The following is a 16,201-nucleotide window of genomic DNA, read 5'->3' on the forward strand; positions in this document are numbered from 1 at the left end:
CATCAAAGGAACACGCGGAAGAGAGGCAGCTGGATAGAGGAGGGGCGTCAAAGAATATTCAAATCACTTTAGATGGGGAATTTTCAAACTTCTAGGGCTATGGTCTGCAGTAACAAAAAAATACATTTTACAAACGTAAGCACAGGTTTTTGTTTTTGTTTTGTCTTGTTTTTGAAGAAGGTGCTTACTCTAACCCAGGCTGACCTGGAACTCTCAGTTCAGCCTCCCACCCAGCCTCAGTGCTCGGATCAAAGGTGTGAGCCACCACACCTAGGTATGCGCAGATGTTTTAAACACACGCACGCACGCACGCATTTGAACTAAAGAAACATTTTAAGAAATAATGTCTTGTCTTAGTCTCTGTGAAAGATTCTGATAGTTTCTAGTCTATTCTACGCTATTCTTTCACCATGGGCTAGAGTTATGGCTTAGCGATTAAGGTGCTTGCCCATAAAGCCTAATGACCCCAGTTCAATTTCCCAGTGTCCACATAGAGCCAGATGCATAAAGTGGCACATGCACACCTCTCTCTCTCTCTCTCTCTCTCTCTCTCTCTCTCTCTCTCTCTCTGTCTGTCTGTCTCCTTACAAATAAATAAATAATAAGCCGGGCATGGTGGCACACATCTTTAACCCCAGAACTCGGGAGGCAGAGGTAGGAGGATCACCATGAGTTCAAGGCCACCCTGAGACTACAGAGTGAATTCGAGGTCAGCCTGAGCTAGAGTGAGATCTGCCTCAGAAAACCAAATTATAAATAAATGAATAAATAGATTAGTTAATAAACTAAATATTTTTGTAATGTCGGTCCTGACCCACTAACTTGATTTCGGCCCCTCCAAACTGGCCGGCACCTGAGGTCTGGAAGGCTGCTGTTTTCTTTGGTTTAGAACAGCTGCCTACAAGGCAAAATGGTGAAGACAGACAGCGGGTTTCAGCTCCATCTCTTCACTCAACAGCAAGTTTTTGACTCCTGGCTTTTGGGGACTCTGTTCTTTTGACCTGGGGTAGTCAGGTTTACTCCTTTCTCCTCCTCCTCCTCCTTCCTCCTCCTCTTCTTCTTTTTTTCAAGGTAAGGTCTCACCCTAGCTCAGGCTGACCTGGCACTCACTCTGTAGTCCCAGGTTGGCCTCGAACCCACGGTGAACCTCCTACCACTTAAAGGAGTGTGCCCCACACAGGTTCATGTTTGAACATGCGTCAGGGCTCAGCTCACCCCATTTATCCCAAGAAGCCTTCCTTTAATGCCCAAGTCCCCATCACTTGAGCCCTTTGCTCCCTCCTGCCTGGCACGGTCCTGTCATACGTTTCCCTATCAGACCCCTTCTCAGTTTCTCTTCTCGTCTATGCCTCCCAGTGACGACTGTGTGTTAAATGAGTGAATGGTGTTTCCCAGTAAGCAAGGACCATTCGCTGCGCAGGTCATCCCCTGAGAGATCAGGAGAGGTCTGTTGAATACACGAGGAAGTTAAGGCTCAGAAAAAAACACGGCAGGGCAGGGTCATTGCCCAGGGCTTCTTGGCTCCTAATCACAGGATCTCATTCCTCCCGGTGCCACCCTAGACAGGGCAAGGGGCAGGTCCTTAACAAACCCTCTGGAGACTGATGACAGGTTGATTAAAGAGATTTTCCGAAGCAGCGGCCACGACTAATTTTGGAGAGTTACACCCTGTGTGTGGCTTGGGAGAGAGAACCCGTGAGGTTTCCAGGGTCCCCCACATGTGGGGCCGTCTCATTTGGGAGATGTCAGGGCTTCTGGCAAAACAGAGCAGCTGGGCTTCCGATTACCTGATTTCTAGAACTTACCTGGACTCAAACTCAGGACCCACAAAAGCCTGGGTGACCTGACCCATGCCCACACATCCACCTGACACCCCTGCCGGTACCCCTTATTCACTCAGGATTCCTGCCACCAAGCATTCTTCTGTTCCTCAAATATATTAAGCCTGATCCCACCTCAGGACCCTCGCACCTCCATCCCCTCTACTTGGAGTCTATATGTCCTCTCCAGTCCCCCCCCCCCGCATCTGAACTGCATCCTGCAAGCACCTTTCCTCTCTGCTATTTGTTCACACTAGAAGATGACGTATATGGCTGGTTTCTGGTTTATTTCTGTCTCCTCCACTAAACAGAGGCTCCTGGGAGGATCTTGCCTTGCCCATTTCTACAGTCCCTGCACTCGTGGGTCAGTGACTGGCATCGAGCAGGTGTTTAATACTATTGCTTTCAGGGATGAATGGATTTCCTCCCTTCAGACGTGCTGGCAGATCAGCCCATTTCCTGTGCTCACGTCAGCCCAGCCATGTGTTTGCTTATTGTTTTGAATATTTTTATTTATTTATTTATTTGCAAGAAGAGAGAGATAGATGAGAGACAAAGAGAATGGGCACGCCAGCGCCTCCAGCCATTGCGAACAGACTCCAGATGCATGTGCCACTGTGCATCTGGCTTTACGTGGGTACCGGGGAATTGAACTCGGGTCATTAGGCTTTGTAGGCAATCACCTTAACTGCTGAAATATCTTTCCACCCCCAGCCATGTGTTTTCTTGTGACTCACATCCAGATCCCCAGACCCCCTGGAGAGAGGAAAAGGGGACGGGAAAGAACAGTTGCCAATACCTGTCATGAACCTCTTTGCAGAGGTTGACCAACACCCCATAAGCACTCGAGGATTATAGCGTTTATAGCTGGGGAAACTGAGGCTTGCCCTCTGCTGAGTCCCCGGTGCCTCACGCCATGCCTGGCATAACTATCTGGTGAGCTGACCGGCAATGAGTTGGAAAGGTTTGGTGAACGGCTCAAGGTCACCTGTATTTATCCTCAGTCCAGTCCAGCTCTGGCCAGGGTCATAGCACTGTCCGGTGTGGTTTTTGAAACTCCAAAGGATGCAACCTCCACATCTAGACCCAGCTAAGAGCAGGTCCTCAGCCAGGCATCAATCCACCCTGGGCTTCAGGCTGCTGTCAGGGTGCACCTACCCAGCGCAACTTGAGCAAACCTCACCACGGGGGGCGCCGCTGACGCTTCTTCCTGTCCAGCCCCCACCCCACTCTCAGAATGCCCTCTTCCCATCTTCTGCCACAAAGAGGAGGGAACTGGCCACAAATATAACATCCTACAAATGGCTTCCGCTGCCAAATGTAATTATTTCTAAGAAGCCACAGTTTTGAGTTACACACCACAGTAGGAAGGCATTCTAGAATTAGCCTGAGTCAGGAGCTGCTAGGAAGGTGTGGTGGTGCTTGCCTATAATCCCAGCACTCTGAAGGCTGAGGCACAAGGACAAAAGTTCAAAGCCAGCCTGAACTACAGAGAAAAAAAAAGTCCTCAGACGGGCGTGGTGGTGCACGCCTTTAATCCCAGCACTCGGGAGGCAGAGGTAGGAGGATCGCCGTGAGTTCGAGGCCACCCTGAGACTACAGAGTTAATTCCAGGTCAGCCTGGACCAGAGTGAAACCCTACCTCGAAAAACCAAAAAAAAAAAAAAAAAAAAAAAAAAGTGGGGTTGGAGAGAGGGCTATTCCATTAAAGATGCTTGCTTACAAACCCTGCCGGATGGGATTCAATTCTCCCCTGCACTCATGTAAAGCTCATGCAAACTGACCATGCATCTGTGATCTCGAAGCCCCTATGACGATGGGAGCTGGAGCCAGGAGAATCTGAGGCCCAGACTCCTTTTCAGCGCTAGGACAGAAAGAAAGACAGGAAGAGGGCGGGTGGGCAGTTTGATGTGTGGGTAGGTGGGTGGACAAGTAAATAAGAGAGTGGATGGATGGCCGAAGAACACTCCTTATGATCTACTACTCAAATATGATATTTAGGGCTGGAGGGAAGACTTAGTGAGGTTAAAAGCACTTGCTTGTAGAGGCTGGAGAGATGGCTTAGTGGTTAAGGTCCTTGCCTACAAAGCCAAAGAACCCAGGTTCAATTCCCCAGTACCCACATAAGCCAGATGCACAAGGTGGCACATGCATCTGGAGTTTGTTTACAGTGGCTAGAGGTCCTGGCATGCCCATTCTCTCTCTCCCTTTCCCTCCCCCACCCCCGTCTCTAATAAATAAATCAATTAATTAAAATAAAATAAAACTTTTTTTTTTTAGAAAAGCACTAACTTGTAATGCCTGATGGCCCAGATTCTATTTCATAGTGCCTACATAAAGCCAGATGCTCAAAGTGGCACATGGATCTAGAGTTCCTCTGCAGTGGTAGGAGGGCCTGGTGTGCCCATTCTCAGACTCTCTCTCAAATCAACATTAAAAAAATAATAAATTATATGTCAAAATTGAGACCATCCTCTAATTCTGCTGAGGCACTTAGCTAAAATCTATTCGACGACTGTTTAAAACATGCCTATCATGCAAACAAAAATGGTTCCACTTTATCGTGTGTGCCGAGTGTGTATTTTTGTACGGGCTTGTACTAAGCATTCTTGCCAGTCTTCTCAAAAACCCCTTTACTGCCCCACCTCAACTAGCAGCGAAAGAAAGAGAGAGGGAGGGGGGAGAGGGAGAGAGGGAGGGAGGGAGGAACGAAGGAAGGAAGAAGATGCTTAGAGAGGTGGAGCACCCTGACCAAAGCCACACAGCAAGTCACATCCTAGCCCATCTGATTCTGGGTCAACTGCCCTAGCCTCACCCACAGTCCCCACAGAGCCCCTCTCCCTGCGGTCCCACGCCAATTTCACAGGCCCCAGCCCCCCCCCCCCCGGGGGCTCACCTCCATCCGCATAGGTCTCGGTGCCATAGCCGTCCTGCAAGCCATTGTTCCAGGTCCCTTCATACTTGGCACCGCTGCTGGTGCTCTGCCGGGTTCCGTAGCGCCCCTTGAAGCCGTGGGTCCACTCCCCCTTGTAGAGCCAGCGCCCCTTGGTCTCTATGCCCAGCCCGTGCCGTTTGCCCTGGCTCCAGTATCCCTCGAAGGTGTTCCCACTGGGCCAGGTGTAGACGCCCGCCACTTCAAAGCCGAAGTTCCAGGAGCCCGAGTATTCGCCCTGGCCCTTGGGGCCGGTGCACAGCCCATGCCCGTGGGCCTTGCCCCCCTCCCAGCCCCCGCAGTACGCCCCTCCATCGTCAAAGTCAAAACGGCCCCCGCTCATCTCATCCTCGGCCCCGACGACGCCCCCGTCCTCCAGCTTGGGGCGTTGGTGGTGGGGGGGGGGCGGTGGGTGGGTACCTGACGCTGGCCCTCGGGGCTGAGCCTCCAAACTCACCACCGTGCCCCAGGAGAGGGCACCCAAGATGCCAGCAGTGGCGGGAAGAGCCCACGAGCCAGGGCAGCCCCGGGGGCGCCGATCAGTGCCATGCCTGGGGAGCCCCCTCGGCGAGCCAGAGAAAAGATGGTAACTTGTGAAGGCAGCGGGCAGGAGAAGCAAAGTTCCCACAAAGCGACCCAAGTCTAGCTTCCAAGGAGCCCATGGGAAAACAAAAAGAAGAAGAAGGAAAAAAAAAAAAAAGGGAGTGGGATCCCTTTAAGCAGCACTGTGAAAGGAGTTGGGTAGAGGGGGTCCCGCTGCTGCCTTGTCAAAGAGGGGCAATCCGCAGGGTGGCAGCTCAACTGAGCCTGATTTCCCACCAGGCGCTGGTCCCCCCCCGGCTCGCGTCCACCCTAAGTGGGCGTGCAGGGCTCCGATCTCCCCGCTGCCCCGCCCCTTCCCAGCCCTGCTCCCTCCCTCCCGGGACAGAAAGGTCAGTGTTGCCCTAACAAGGCCATTGGATCTCAGAAGCTGATCCCAAAATAACCCCCTGGCCGGCCCAGCCTCTTTCAGAGCAGGAGGGAGTTGGGGGGGGGCGGGCGGGGGACTCAAATCAGTCCCAGGCCAGGGCTGAAGACCCAGGCAGAGAGGCAGGGAGGGCTGAGCAGGAAGCTGAGAACCAAATGTGGGGATTGTGTGTGGCTATGTTGTCCTGTGAGCCACAGCTCTCTTCCACCTTAGAGAGTCCCCTGGGTCTGCAGGCAGGAAGAGGGACCCAAGACCACAGGACACTCCATCCGCATCCTCCAGAGGGGAGAGAGAGAGGCACACTTCAGCCCTCCCACCGCACACATGCCCTCGAAGGACCTGGGCTGGGGCACAGATACCAGTCCCATGGAACAATCCAGTGGCTTGAAGAGGAAGGAAGAGGATGAGGAAGGCTGAACGCAGGCTTGGAAGCTGAAGGGAACTCAGAATGGAAGGTGAGGCTGGAGACAGTCTGGAAGATGCAGCAGGTCCAAATTCCCTCAAGCCGATAACCTGGGGAAGGCCCCACGACCAGTCCCTTCCGGTCTCTTCAGGACACACACTTCCCTGAGCACGGAGGAGGCTGTCCTGGACTGTGGTGGAATAAAGACCACTCAGAAATACTCAAGGCTTGGGCTGGAGAGATGCCTTAGCAGTTAAGGCATTTGTCTACGAAGCCAAAAGGCCAAGGTTCAATTCCCCAGAACCCACATGAGCCAGATACACAAGGTGGCACATGTGTCTGGAGTTGGTCTGCAGTGGCTGGATGCCCTGGCATGTGCGCTCTCTCTTCTCTCTCTCTCTCTCTCTCTCTCTTTGTGATAAATAAATAAGTGTTGAAAGAAAGAAAGAAAGAAAGAAAGAAAGAAAGAAAGAAAGAAAGAAAGAAAGAAAGAAAGAAAGAAAGAAAGGGAGAGAAATACTCAAGGCTGGGTGTGATAGCTCACACCTCAATTCCAGCTCTCCAAAAGCTGAGGTAGGAAGATCACCATGAGTTTGAGGCCAGCTTGGGCTACAGAATGAGTCCCAGCTCAGCCTGGGCAAGAGTGAGACATTGCCTTAAAAATAAATAGAGGAGCCGGGCATGGTGGCGCAGGTCTTTAATCCCAGCACTCGGGAGGCAGAGGTAGGAGGATCACCATGAGTTCAAGGCCACCCTGAGACTACATAGTGAATTCCAGGTCGGCCTGAGCTGGAGCGAGACCCTACCTCAAAAAACCAAAGTAAATAAATAAATAAAAAGAGGGCTGGAGAGATGGTTTAGTGGTTAAGGTGCTTGCCTGCAAAATCTAGTGACCCACGTTTGATTCCTTAGTATCCATGTAAGCCAGAAGCACAGGATGGTGCACGCATCTGGAGTTCATTTGCAGTGCCTAGAGGTCCTGCCACACCTATTCTCTCCTGGTCTCTATCTCTCAAAATAAATAAATAAAATATTTTTTAAAAGAAAAAGGAGCAAAGGAAAAGAAACACTCAAGGCATGTAGTTTAAAAAGAACAACCCTTTCCCAATTTCTACTCCAGAGTTCAAAGGGCCTATAAGGCCGGACTTCAGAAAGCTCTTGGGGCAGGATCAAGAGCCAAGGACCACAGTGGGTTCCTGGTACCCAGGTTCCCACCAAGCTCTAGTAAAATGAACAAATAAATCTCTATAACAAGAAAGACCCTGTAGCCCAACTGAGGATTGTAAATCCTAACTGCTCCCAGGAGTAACAGGAGCAGTTCTGGGAAGGTAAGAGCCACCAAGAAAGAATAGGAATCATGTGTGTGTGTGTGTGTGTGTGTGTGTGTGTGTGTGTGTGTGTGTAATTAACAGGGGAGGGGAATCATTATAAAAATCCAAGAACCTAGAGAGCATTAGACTATTATTTAACTGAAATGTAGCTATCTGACGTTCCAAATCCCATGGCAACTTAGACCACTCAAAGTCACTGCAGAAGTTTTTTCCTTGTCCCAGAAATGAGCAGAAAGTTCTCTCCTTTACAGCCTGCCCATTCCTGGATCTTATGACTTGGTTCTTTGCCATACACAGTGCTGACCTTCAAGAGCCCCTTCAATGTCCACATTTCCCTACCAGGTGGCAGCATCAGCCTTCAACCCCAGCAGTGGATGAAGACTGATCTGCCTGACTGGCTCGCACCCAAACCCGGTGGACTTGGCCTGCCCAGGCAATTCACCTTTAAGAATCTCTCTCCTCATGTCTCCACTGGGATATGGAGAATCATGGCTAGGCTCTTTCTTCCCAGCTCCGCAATAGAAAGAAGAGGGAAGAATATTTCAAATTGAAAGGGCTGTGAGTCACCTGAGTCCCATGCCCTCTAATTAAAGGCTGGCCAGGCACTATAACGCTGACCCAAGGCCAGGTGTGTCCTAGGAAGCCTTATACACCACAGCAGCGACCTGTGTGGGCCCCTTCCAGGCTGGGTACATAAAAGAAATCACCAATAAATTAAAAAACATAGATTGTAGACCCCAACATAAGTCCCCACCCTTGACCTACATACAGCATTAAATTGTTCTGGGAGAGGACTTGGGTAACTGTATTCTTTTAAAAACTCCCAGAAAAGCCGGGCGTAGTGGCGCATGCCTTTAATCCCAGCACTTGGGAGGCAGAGGTAGGAGGATCGCCATGAGTTCGAGGCCACCCTGAGACTACATAGTGAATTTCAGGTCAGCCTGGGCTAGAGCAAGACCCTACCTCAAAAAAAAAAAAAAAAAAAAAAACTCCCAGAAAAATCTGACCCTCATCAGATTTAAAAAACATTATCCCAGAATACCATATTTTTACTCAACTTACTGGGTGTTTTTTTTTAATATTTATTTATTTTGCAAGCAGAGAGAGATAGAGAAAAGAGAGACAGAGAGATAGAACCAGGACCTTCAGCCACTGCAAATGAACTCCAGATGCATGCATCTGGCTTTATGTGGGAACTGAGGAACTGAACCCAGGTTGTTAGGCTTTTTGGGCAAGCACCCCAACCACTGAGCCGTCTCTCTAGTCCTCAGCTCACTCTTTAAAAGCTATAGTCTATTATGCACTTTGATGAACCTGCTTTGTTATTGCATTTTATTTATTTGAAAGAGATAGAGATTATGGGTGAACCAAGGCCTCCTGCAAATGCAAGTGAACTTCAGACACACACGCGCCACTTTGTGCCCTTGCCTTTCCATGGGAACTGGGGGAATGAAACCTGAGGCCACCAGGTTTGCTAAGCAAGTACATTAAACCCTGAGCCGTCTTTCCAGCACACTTTGTTATTAACATCATGAAGTAAGTCAATATTTTTTGATGAGATTGAAACTCATTGCAAAACAAACACTGCTTTTAAGTGAAAAAAGGTTTCTTTTTAAGAAACATTTTAATGTATTTATTTGCAAGCAGAGAGAGAGAAGAAACACACCAGGGCCTGTAGCTGCTGCAAATGAACTCCAGACGCATGCATCACTTTGTACATCTGGCTTTATGTGGGTACTAGAGAGTTGAACACAGTCCATTAGCAGTTAAGTGTTTGCCTATGAAGCCTAAGGACCCCAGTTCGAGGCTTGATTCCCCAGGACCCATGTTAGCCAGATCCACAAGGGGTCACACACATCTGTAGTTAGTTTGCAGTGTCTGGAGGCCCTGGTGCGCCCATTCTCCCTCCCTCTCTACCTGCCTCTTTCTCTCTCTGTCTGTCACTCTCAAATAAATAAATAAATAAATTTTTAAAAAATGGGTCTGGAGAGATGACTAAGCTATTTAGGGCATTTGCTTGTAAAGCCTGGTGGCTTGGGTTTGATTCTGCAGTTCCCACATAAAGCCAGACACACAACGTGTTGCATGTGTCTGGAGTGCTCTGGTTTGGTGAAAATTTAGGTAAAATTCAGATTTCCAAATTTGGGATTGGCCTGGCCTTACCTTCCTAGTGCTGAGCTTCCAGACAAATCCCCCACCTTCGCTCTCCCCCCTCCCCCCCAATCCTGTCAATTTTGGGGAAAGGGGGCCCTCTTGTGGCCATATGTGCATTACAGTAAACAAAATTCAAATCGAATTTTCTGTTTAAAAATCCATTTATTGGGCTGGAGAGGTGGCTTAGCGGTTAAGCGCTTGCCTGTGAAGCCTAAGGACCCTGGTTCCAGGCTCGGTTCCCCAGGTCCCACGTTAGCCAGATGCACAAGGGGGCGCAAGCGTCTGGAGTTCGTTTTCAGTGGCTGGAAGCCCTGGCGCGCCCATTCTCTCTCTCTCCCTCTATCTGTCTTTCTCTCTGTGTCTGTCGCTCTCAAATAAATAAATTAAATAAATTAAATCCATTTATTTAATTTATTTATTTGAGAGAGAGAGAGAGAGAGAGAGAGAGGAAGAGGCAGATAGAGATAAAGAGAGAATGGGCATGCCAGGGCCTCTAGTTGCTGAAAACGAACTCCAGACACATGAGCACCCTTGTGCATCTGGTTTACATGGGTCCTGGGGAATCAAACGAGTCCCTAGGCTTCACAGGCAAATGCCTTAACCGCTAAGCCCTTTCCCCAGCCCCTAAAAATCAATTTTTTAAATTGTGTTTAAGCTGGGCATGATGGTTCATGCCTTTAATCCTAGCACTAAGGAGGCAGAGGTAGGAGGATTGCTGTGAGTTCAAGGCCACCCTGAGACTACATAATCAATTCCAGGTCAGCTTGGGTTAAAGCAAGACTCTACCTCAATAGAAGAGGGCTTAGCGGTTAAGGCACTTGCCTGTGAAGCCTATGGACCCATGTTTGACTCTGCAGGTCCCACATAAACCAGACACAATGTGGCACGTACATACTAGATAGCACACAGGGCTGGAGTTTGATTACAGTGGCTGCAGGCCCTGGCACACCAATCCCCCCCCCCCCCACCTCATAAAAAAAGGCCAGCCTGTTGGGTTTGCCTGAAAAAAAAAACTGTTGAAAAGTAGCTATTGTATTCTCTCCTTCTCAAGCCTTTTGTCTGTGTTTTAATCAATGGCAGTCACTTCCTGGGTGGCATCTTTTTTTCTTTGGTTTTTGGTTTTTCAAGGTAGGGTCTCACTCTAGCTCAGGCTGACCTGGAATTCACTATGGAGTCTCAGCGTGGCCTTGAACTCACAGCGATCCTCCTACCTCTGCCTCCCACATGCTGGGATTAAAGGTGTGCGCCACCATGCCTGGATTTTTTTTTCCCCCTCAAGTTCGGCATAGAGAACCCAGAGGAGGGCCACACCTAGAGGTGCACTTAAGCTCTGAGCCTCTGAAGCCAGGAGAGAAGAAGGCTCACCTTGCCAGGAGCCTTTTTGGACAAGCTTCCTGGTTGCATGAACGGCTTTCCTGTAGGCTGGATCCTCCCCAGGACTATGTTGAAGTTCAGAAAAATACGCACACATCCTGTGTTTGTGTCTAACACTGGCTCACCAGTGTGTGCACATAGTAGATCTCCCTTTCCCCCACCTCTCTCTCTCTCTCTCTATCCCTCTCCCTTCCTCTCTCCAGTGTCTCAATGTTGCCCAAGCTGGCCTTCAAAATATTGAGCTCAAGCTGTTCTCCTGCTTAAGCGTCCTGAGCACCAATGATTTCAGTTGCCACTACACCTAGTGCCTCCGACTTTATGTAGACTCACTGCCTAGGTGATCTCTGTCCCTACAACAACCATCCACACTTTTCAATACAGGCCTTTGCCGAGGCTCTCAGTTTCCCACCAGAACTAGATGGTAAGACCCTATTGCTGAAGACTCCATATGCTTGGGTCACTGAGAAATCAAGCTGGAACTGAGCTGGAAGTCTCCTCCTGTTGACTAGCTGTCAGGAAGCTGGAAAGAGCTATGCTATGTGTAGCCCTTTGGGAGAGAGAGTCATCAACGGTGGTAAACAGCAGTGGACTCTGCAAGCTCTAACATTGGCCAGCCAGGCCAAATGTGCCAAGTGATGCAATAGTGCCATGTCTGTTATTGAGGAAACCAACTGCTCTAATTGGACTGGAGGCCCGCTACACAGGAAAGAATACATGCCTGGTACTGAAAATCTAGTCAAAAGTCTGTGGCTGGGGGAGGTCATGAGCCCTAGGAGAGTAATGCCTGCTGTTGTTGGCTAAATGTATATACTATGCTCACCAATTACCCTGTAAGCACTTTTTAAAATGTTTATACCCATATATGAATGCTCCTCTCACTTTCAGTTAGAGAATCTTCTCTTTTCAGTGGGGCAGTGACCACTGGGATGACTCAAAACTCACCATAGTGCTCGGGCTGGAGGGATGGTTTAGCGGTTAAAGCGTTTGCATGCAAAGCCAAAGGACCCAGGTTCAATTCCCCAGGTCCCACATTAGCCAGATGCACAAAGGGGCGCATGCATCTGGAGTTCGTTTGCAGTGGCTGGAGGCCCTGGTGCACCCATTCTCTCTCTCACACTCTCTGCCTCTTTCTCTCTCAAATGCATAAATAAAACATTTTTAAAAATTAAAAATATGGGCTGGAGAAATGGCTTAGCGGTTAAGCGCTTGCCTGTGAAGCCTAAGGACCCCAGTTCGAGGCTCAACTACCCAGGACCCACATTAGCCAGATGTACAAGGAGGCGTAAGCATCTGGAGTTCGTTTGTAGTGGCTGGAGGCCCTAGTGCGCCCATTGTCTCTCTCTCTCTCTCTATCTGCCTCTTTCTCTCTCTGTCTGTCACTCTCAAATAAATAAAAATGAAAAAAAAATTAGAAAAAAAATTAAAAATATATTTTTAAAAAGCAAAGGGCTAGAGAAATGTATCAGGGGTTAAGGCACTTGCCTACAAAAGCCTAGGGATCCAGGTTCAATTCCTCAGTACCCACATAGAGCCAGATGGCACAGGTGTCAAGAGTTTGTTTGCAGTGGCTAAAGGCCCTGGCATGCCCATTCTCTTTCTATCTGCCTCTCTCTCAAATAATTGTTTTTAGAAATCAAACAAAAAGTACAGCCCCTGTTTCGCCCCTCCTCATTTCTTCTATTAAAATCTTATATTGGAGCTGGGCATGGTGACACACACTCTTAATCTTGGCACTCGAGAGGCAGAGGTAGGAGAATCACCATGAGTTCAAGGCCAGCCTGAGACTACAGAATGAATTTCAGGTCAGCCTGGGCTAGAGTGAAACCCTACCTCAAAAAAAAAGAACAAAAAACTTAACATTGGTTAGTAAAAAAAAAAAATCATGTACTGACTCCTATTCGCCTCTCCAGCTGAACCCCTCTCTTGACTTCTCATTATCTAAGCACCCCATTCTTCTCGATGTATCTCAGGAGAATGAAACCCAGGGGCCATAAGGTTTTGCAAGTAAATGCTTCAATGGCTGAACCATCTCTCCAGCCCAATTTTTTTTTCTTTTTTTGAGTCAGGGTCTCACTCAGTTGAACCCAGACTGACCTGGAACTCACTCTGTAGCCCAGGCTGGCCTCAAACTCATGGCAATCCTCCTACCTCAGCCTTCCAAGTGCTGGAATTATAGGCATGAGCCACTGTACCTGGTTTATGTCATTTTTTGTTTTGTTTTTTTCTGAGGTAGGGTCTCAATGTAGCCCAGGCTGACCTGGAACTCACTCTGTAGTTCCAGGCTGGCCTCGAACTCATGGTGATCCTCCTACTTCTGTTTCCTGAGCGCTGGGATTAAAGGCATGCACCATCACACCCAGCCTAGTTTTGGTTATTTTTTAAAATTAATTAATTTATTTATTTGAGAGCGACAGAGAGAGAAGCAGACACAGAGAGAGAATGGGCGTGCCAGGGCTTTCAGCCACTGCAAATGAACTCGATGCGTGTGCCCCTTGTGCATCTGGCTAACGTGGGTCCTGGGGAATCGAGCCTCGAACTGAGGTCGTTAGGCTTCATAGACAAGCGCTTAACCGTGAAGCCATCTCTCATGCCCTGGTTATTTTTAATTCTAATCTTTCTCGTACCCTATATAAAACCCATCAGCAAATCCCTTCAACTCTACTTTCAGAATAATTTCAGAACATCTGCTGCCAACTGTTCAGCCACCAAAAATCACTGAGGCCTCATTCATATCCGCCTTCCTCGCTTTCCATCAGTCCCAGGTCAGTAGCCGGTGCGCCAAATCCCAGTCGTGCATGGCTGTGCATATCTCTGATTCCAGCACTCAGACTAAAGCAGGCTGGTGAGACACGATCACCTCCTCTGTACATGCACTACATGGCTCTCTCCTGCTGGGAGCCAAAGCCTTCCATACCGCTCATGAAATGATCCCCGCCCCCACCTCGCACTTCACCTACTCAATCTGCATTGACACTGTTGCCGTTCTCTGCCAGGGGTGCCCCTCACTCTTAACACAAAGTCGACGCAACTTAGTCCCTTTCTGCTTTGGGGTCTCTGGTCAAACCATCACCCTATCACAGAATCTTGTAACCCCAAACTCCCTACCCCAGTCAGCCCTTCCTTGCCCACTCCATGTCAATCACATGTTCATCACCTTTCTGCACAGACAAGCACATTATTCTCCTACTATTCCACACCCAGCACCTAGAACAGTGGGCCTGCTCAGCTACTCAAGAAATACACGAACGAACATTTGGTGGAGTACCAAAATAAAAGCACATGGGAATCAGGACATTCTTCACGAGTACAATTCAAACGTGCCTTTAATCTAAACTGAATCCATTTCGTAAGATGCATCTGAAGGATTTGACACGTCATGTCCACACCACTTCTCAGCCATTTGACTAGGATCAAGTGTGGTAAGTCACACTCATGAGTCAAGTGTTCCCATAAGGGACACTAATAATGAAGCTAGCTCAATTGGATCTGAGAAAGGCAATTGTTAACTTCAAGGTTCATGGTTGTGGTTTCTTTTTAATTACTTAAGAGAAAGAGACAGAAAGACAATGGGCCCTCCAGGGCCTCTAGCCACTGCAGATGAACTCCAGATGCATGCACCACCTTGTGCATCTGGCTTTATGTGGGCACTGGGGAATCAAACCCTGGTCCTTAGGCTTTGCAGACAAGGGCCTTAACCACTGGACCATCTCTCTAATCCCACAGATGTGGTATTGTGTTATTTGTTTTGAGGTAAGCTCTCACAATTGGCCCTATCTGGCTTTGAACAGTCCATCCTCCCAGGTGCTGTAATTACAGGTGTGAGCTACCACACCTGTCAAGATTGGTAGGCACTTTTTTTTTCCCAAGGTAGGGTCTCACTCTAGTGCAGGCTGATCTGGAATTCACTCTGTAGTCTCAGGGTGGCCTCAAACACATGGCAATCCTCCACCTCTGCCCTCTGAGTACTGGGATTAAAGGCGGGTGCCACCATGCCTGGCTTTTGGTGGACACTTTTAACTGAGATGTCTTACAATTTATTCCCACAAATCTGAAATACCTCAACTTCCACCTGATTTCAACAAGTCACTAGGTCATTGGAACGTTCTTTTTTTTTTTTTTCTTTTAACAAAGAAATGAAGATTTGACCCATTTTGTCTTACGTGAACTAAGTAGTTTGCTAACGATGAATGACTCTTTAGGTAAGACAAAACATGAGCTGTGGAGGTGAGGACGGGACAACACTGTCACATCTGTGAGCTGGGGACAGAGCAGCACCGTAACAAGCATGAGCTGTGGAGACTCAGACAGGACGCGACATATGTGGGCTGTGGAGATGTGGAAAGGCAGCACCATTACACACAAAAGCTTACATGGCCTCTTTGAATGGGTCTCAAAGTGTAGTCTAGGAAGCCCTGCAAATTTGAAAGGCCAAACTGTTTGCATGACACTAAGGCATTCTCTCCCAAGTGTACAATACAATGGAGTTCACTGGCAATGACGTAAGTTGCGACATCCCAAAAGAATGAATGCAGAAGCAGAATGGTCTGCCAAAGCTTGTTTGGGGCTTTTTTGAGATTTTTATTTGTGTGTGTGTGTGTGTGTGTGTGTGTGTCTGGGTATACCAGGTCCTTTTGCTGTTATGAACAACAAATGGTTATGCCAAATTTTGCATCTGGCTTTACATGGGTGTTGAGGAACTGAACACAGGCCAGCAGGCCTTGGAAGCATCTTTAACTGCTGAATGTATCTACACAGCCCTCCTCAGTTTGGGGCCTTTCTAGTTAATAAGCACCCTACCTCTCAAATACAAATCTCACTTATGAAACCCAGATCTCACAGTACAGCCAGTGGAAATGATTTTTTTAAACAGTTAAAGCTACCCGGCCCAATCAGGATGCAGAGGTAGGAAGATCACCAGGAACTGGAGGCCAGCCTGGGACTAGATAGAGTAAGACTCTATCTCAAAAAAAGAAAACAATAAAAGCTTATTCTGCAGTCTAAATGAAACAGAGTCCCTCTTAACATTGTTTCTGTGACTTTATGATTCAATTTGGCACAGTGTGACTTAAAATATAAACTTAGGCGGGGCTGAGTAAATGGCTCAGTGGATCCAATGCTCACAGCTAGGGAGAGTACTCATATTCATCCCAAGACCCCACTTAAAAAGCCAGAAGCGCCAGGCGTGGTGGCGCACGCCTTTAATCCCAGCACTCGGGAGGC

General features: G+C 48.4%; 1 protein-coding gene across 1 annotated transcript in view; it reads right to left on the reverse strand.

Annotated features, from left to right (window-relative positions):
- Jph2 (junctophilin 2) overlaps positions 1 to 5,095 on the reverse strand; it is an 85,415-nt gene extending 80,320 nt beyond the window's left edge. Inside the window, exon 1 of the mRNA XM_045157131.1 lies at positions 4,717 to 5,095. Coding sequence (XP_045013066.1) covers positions 4,717 to 5,095 — 379 coding nt within the window. The remainder of the gene's footprint in view (positions 1 to 4,716) is intronic.
- Positions 5,096 to 16,201: the final 11,106 nt, after the last annotated feature.

The sequence above is a fragment of the Jaculus jaculus genome, chromosome 8 (assembly GCF_020740685.1).
Source record: "Jaculus jaculus isolate mJacJac1 chromosome 8, mJacJac1.mat.Y.cur, whole genome shotgun sequence".
In the NCBI taxonomy this organism is placed as follows: domain Eukaryota; kingdom Metazoa; phylum Chordata; class Mammalia; order Rodentia; family Dipodidae; genus Jaculus; species Jaculus jaculus.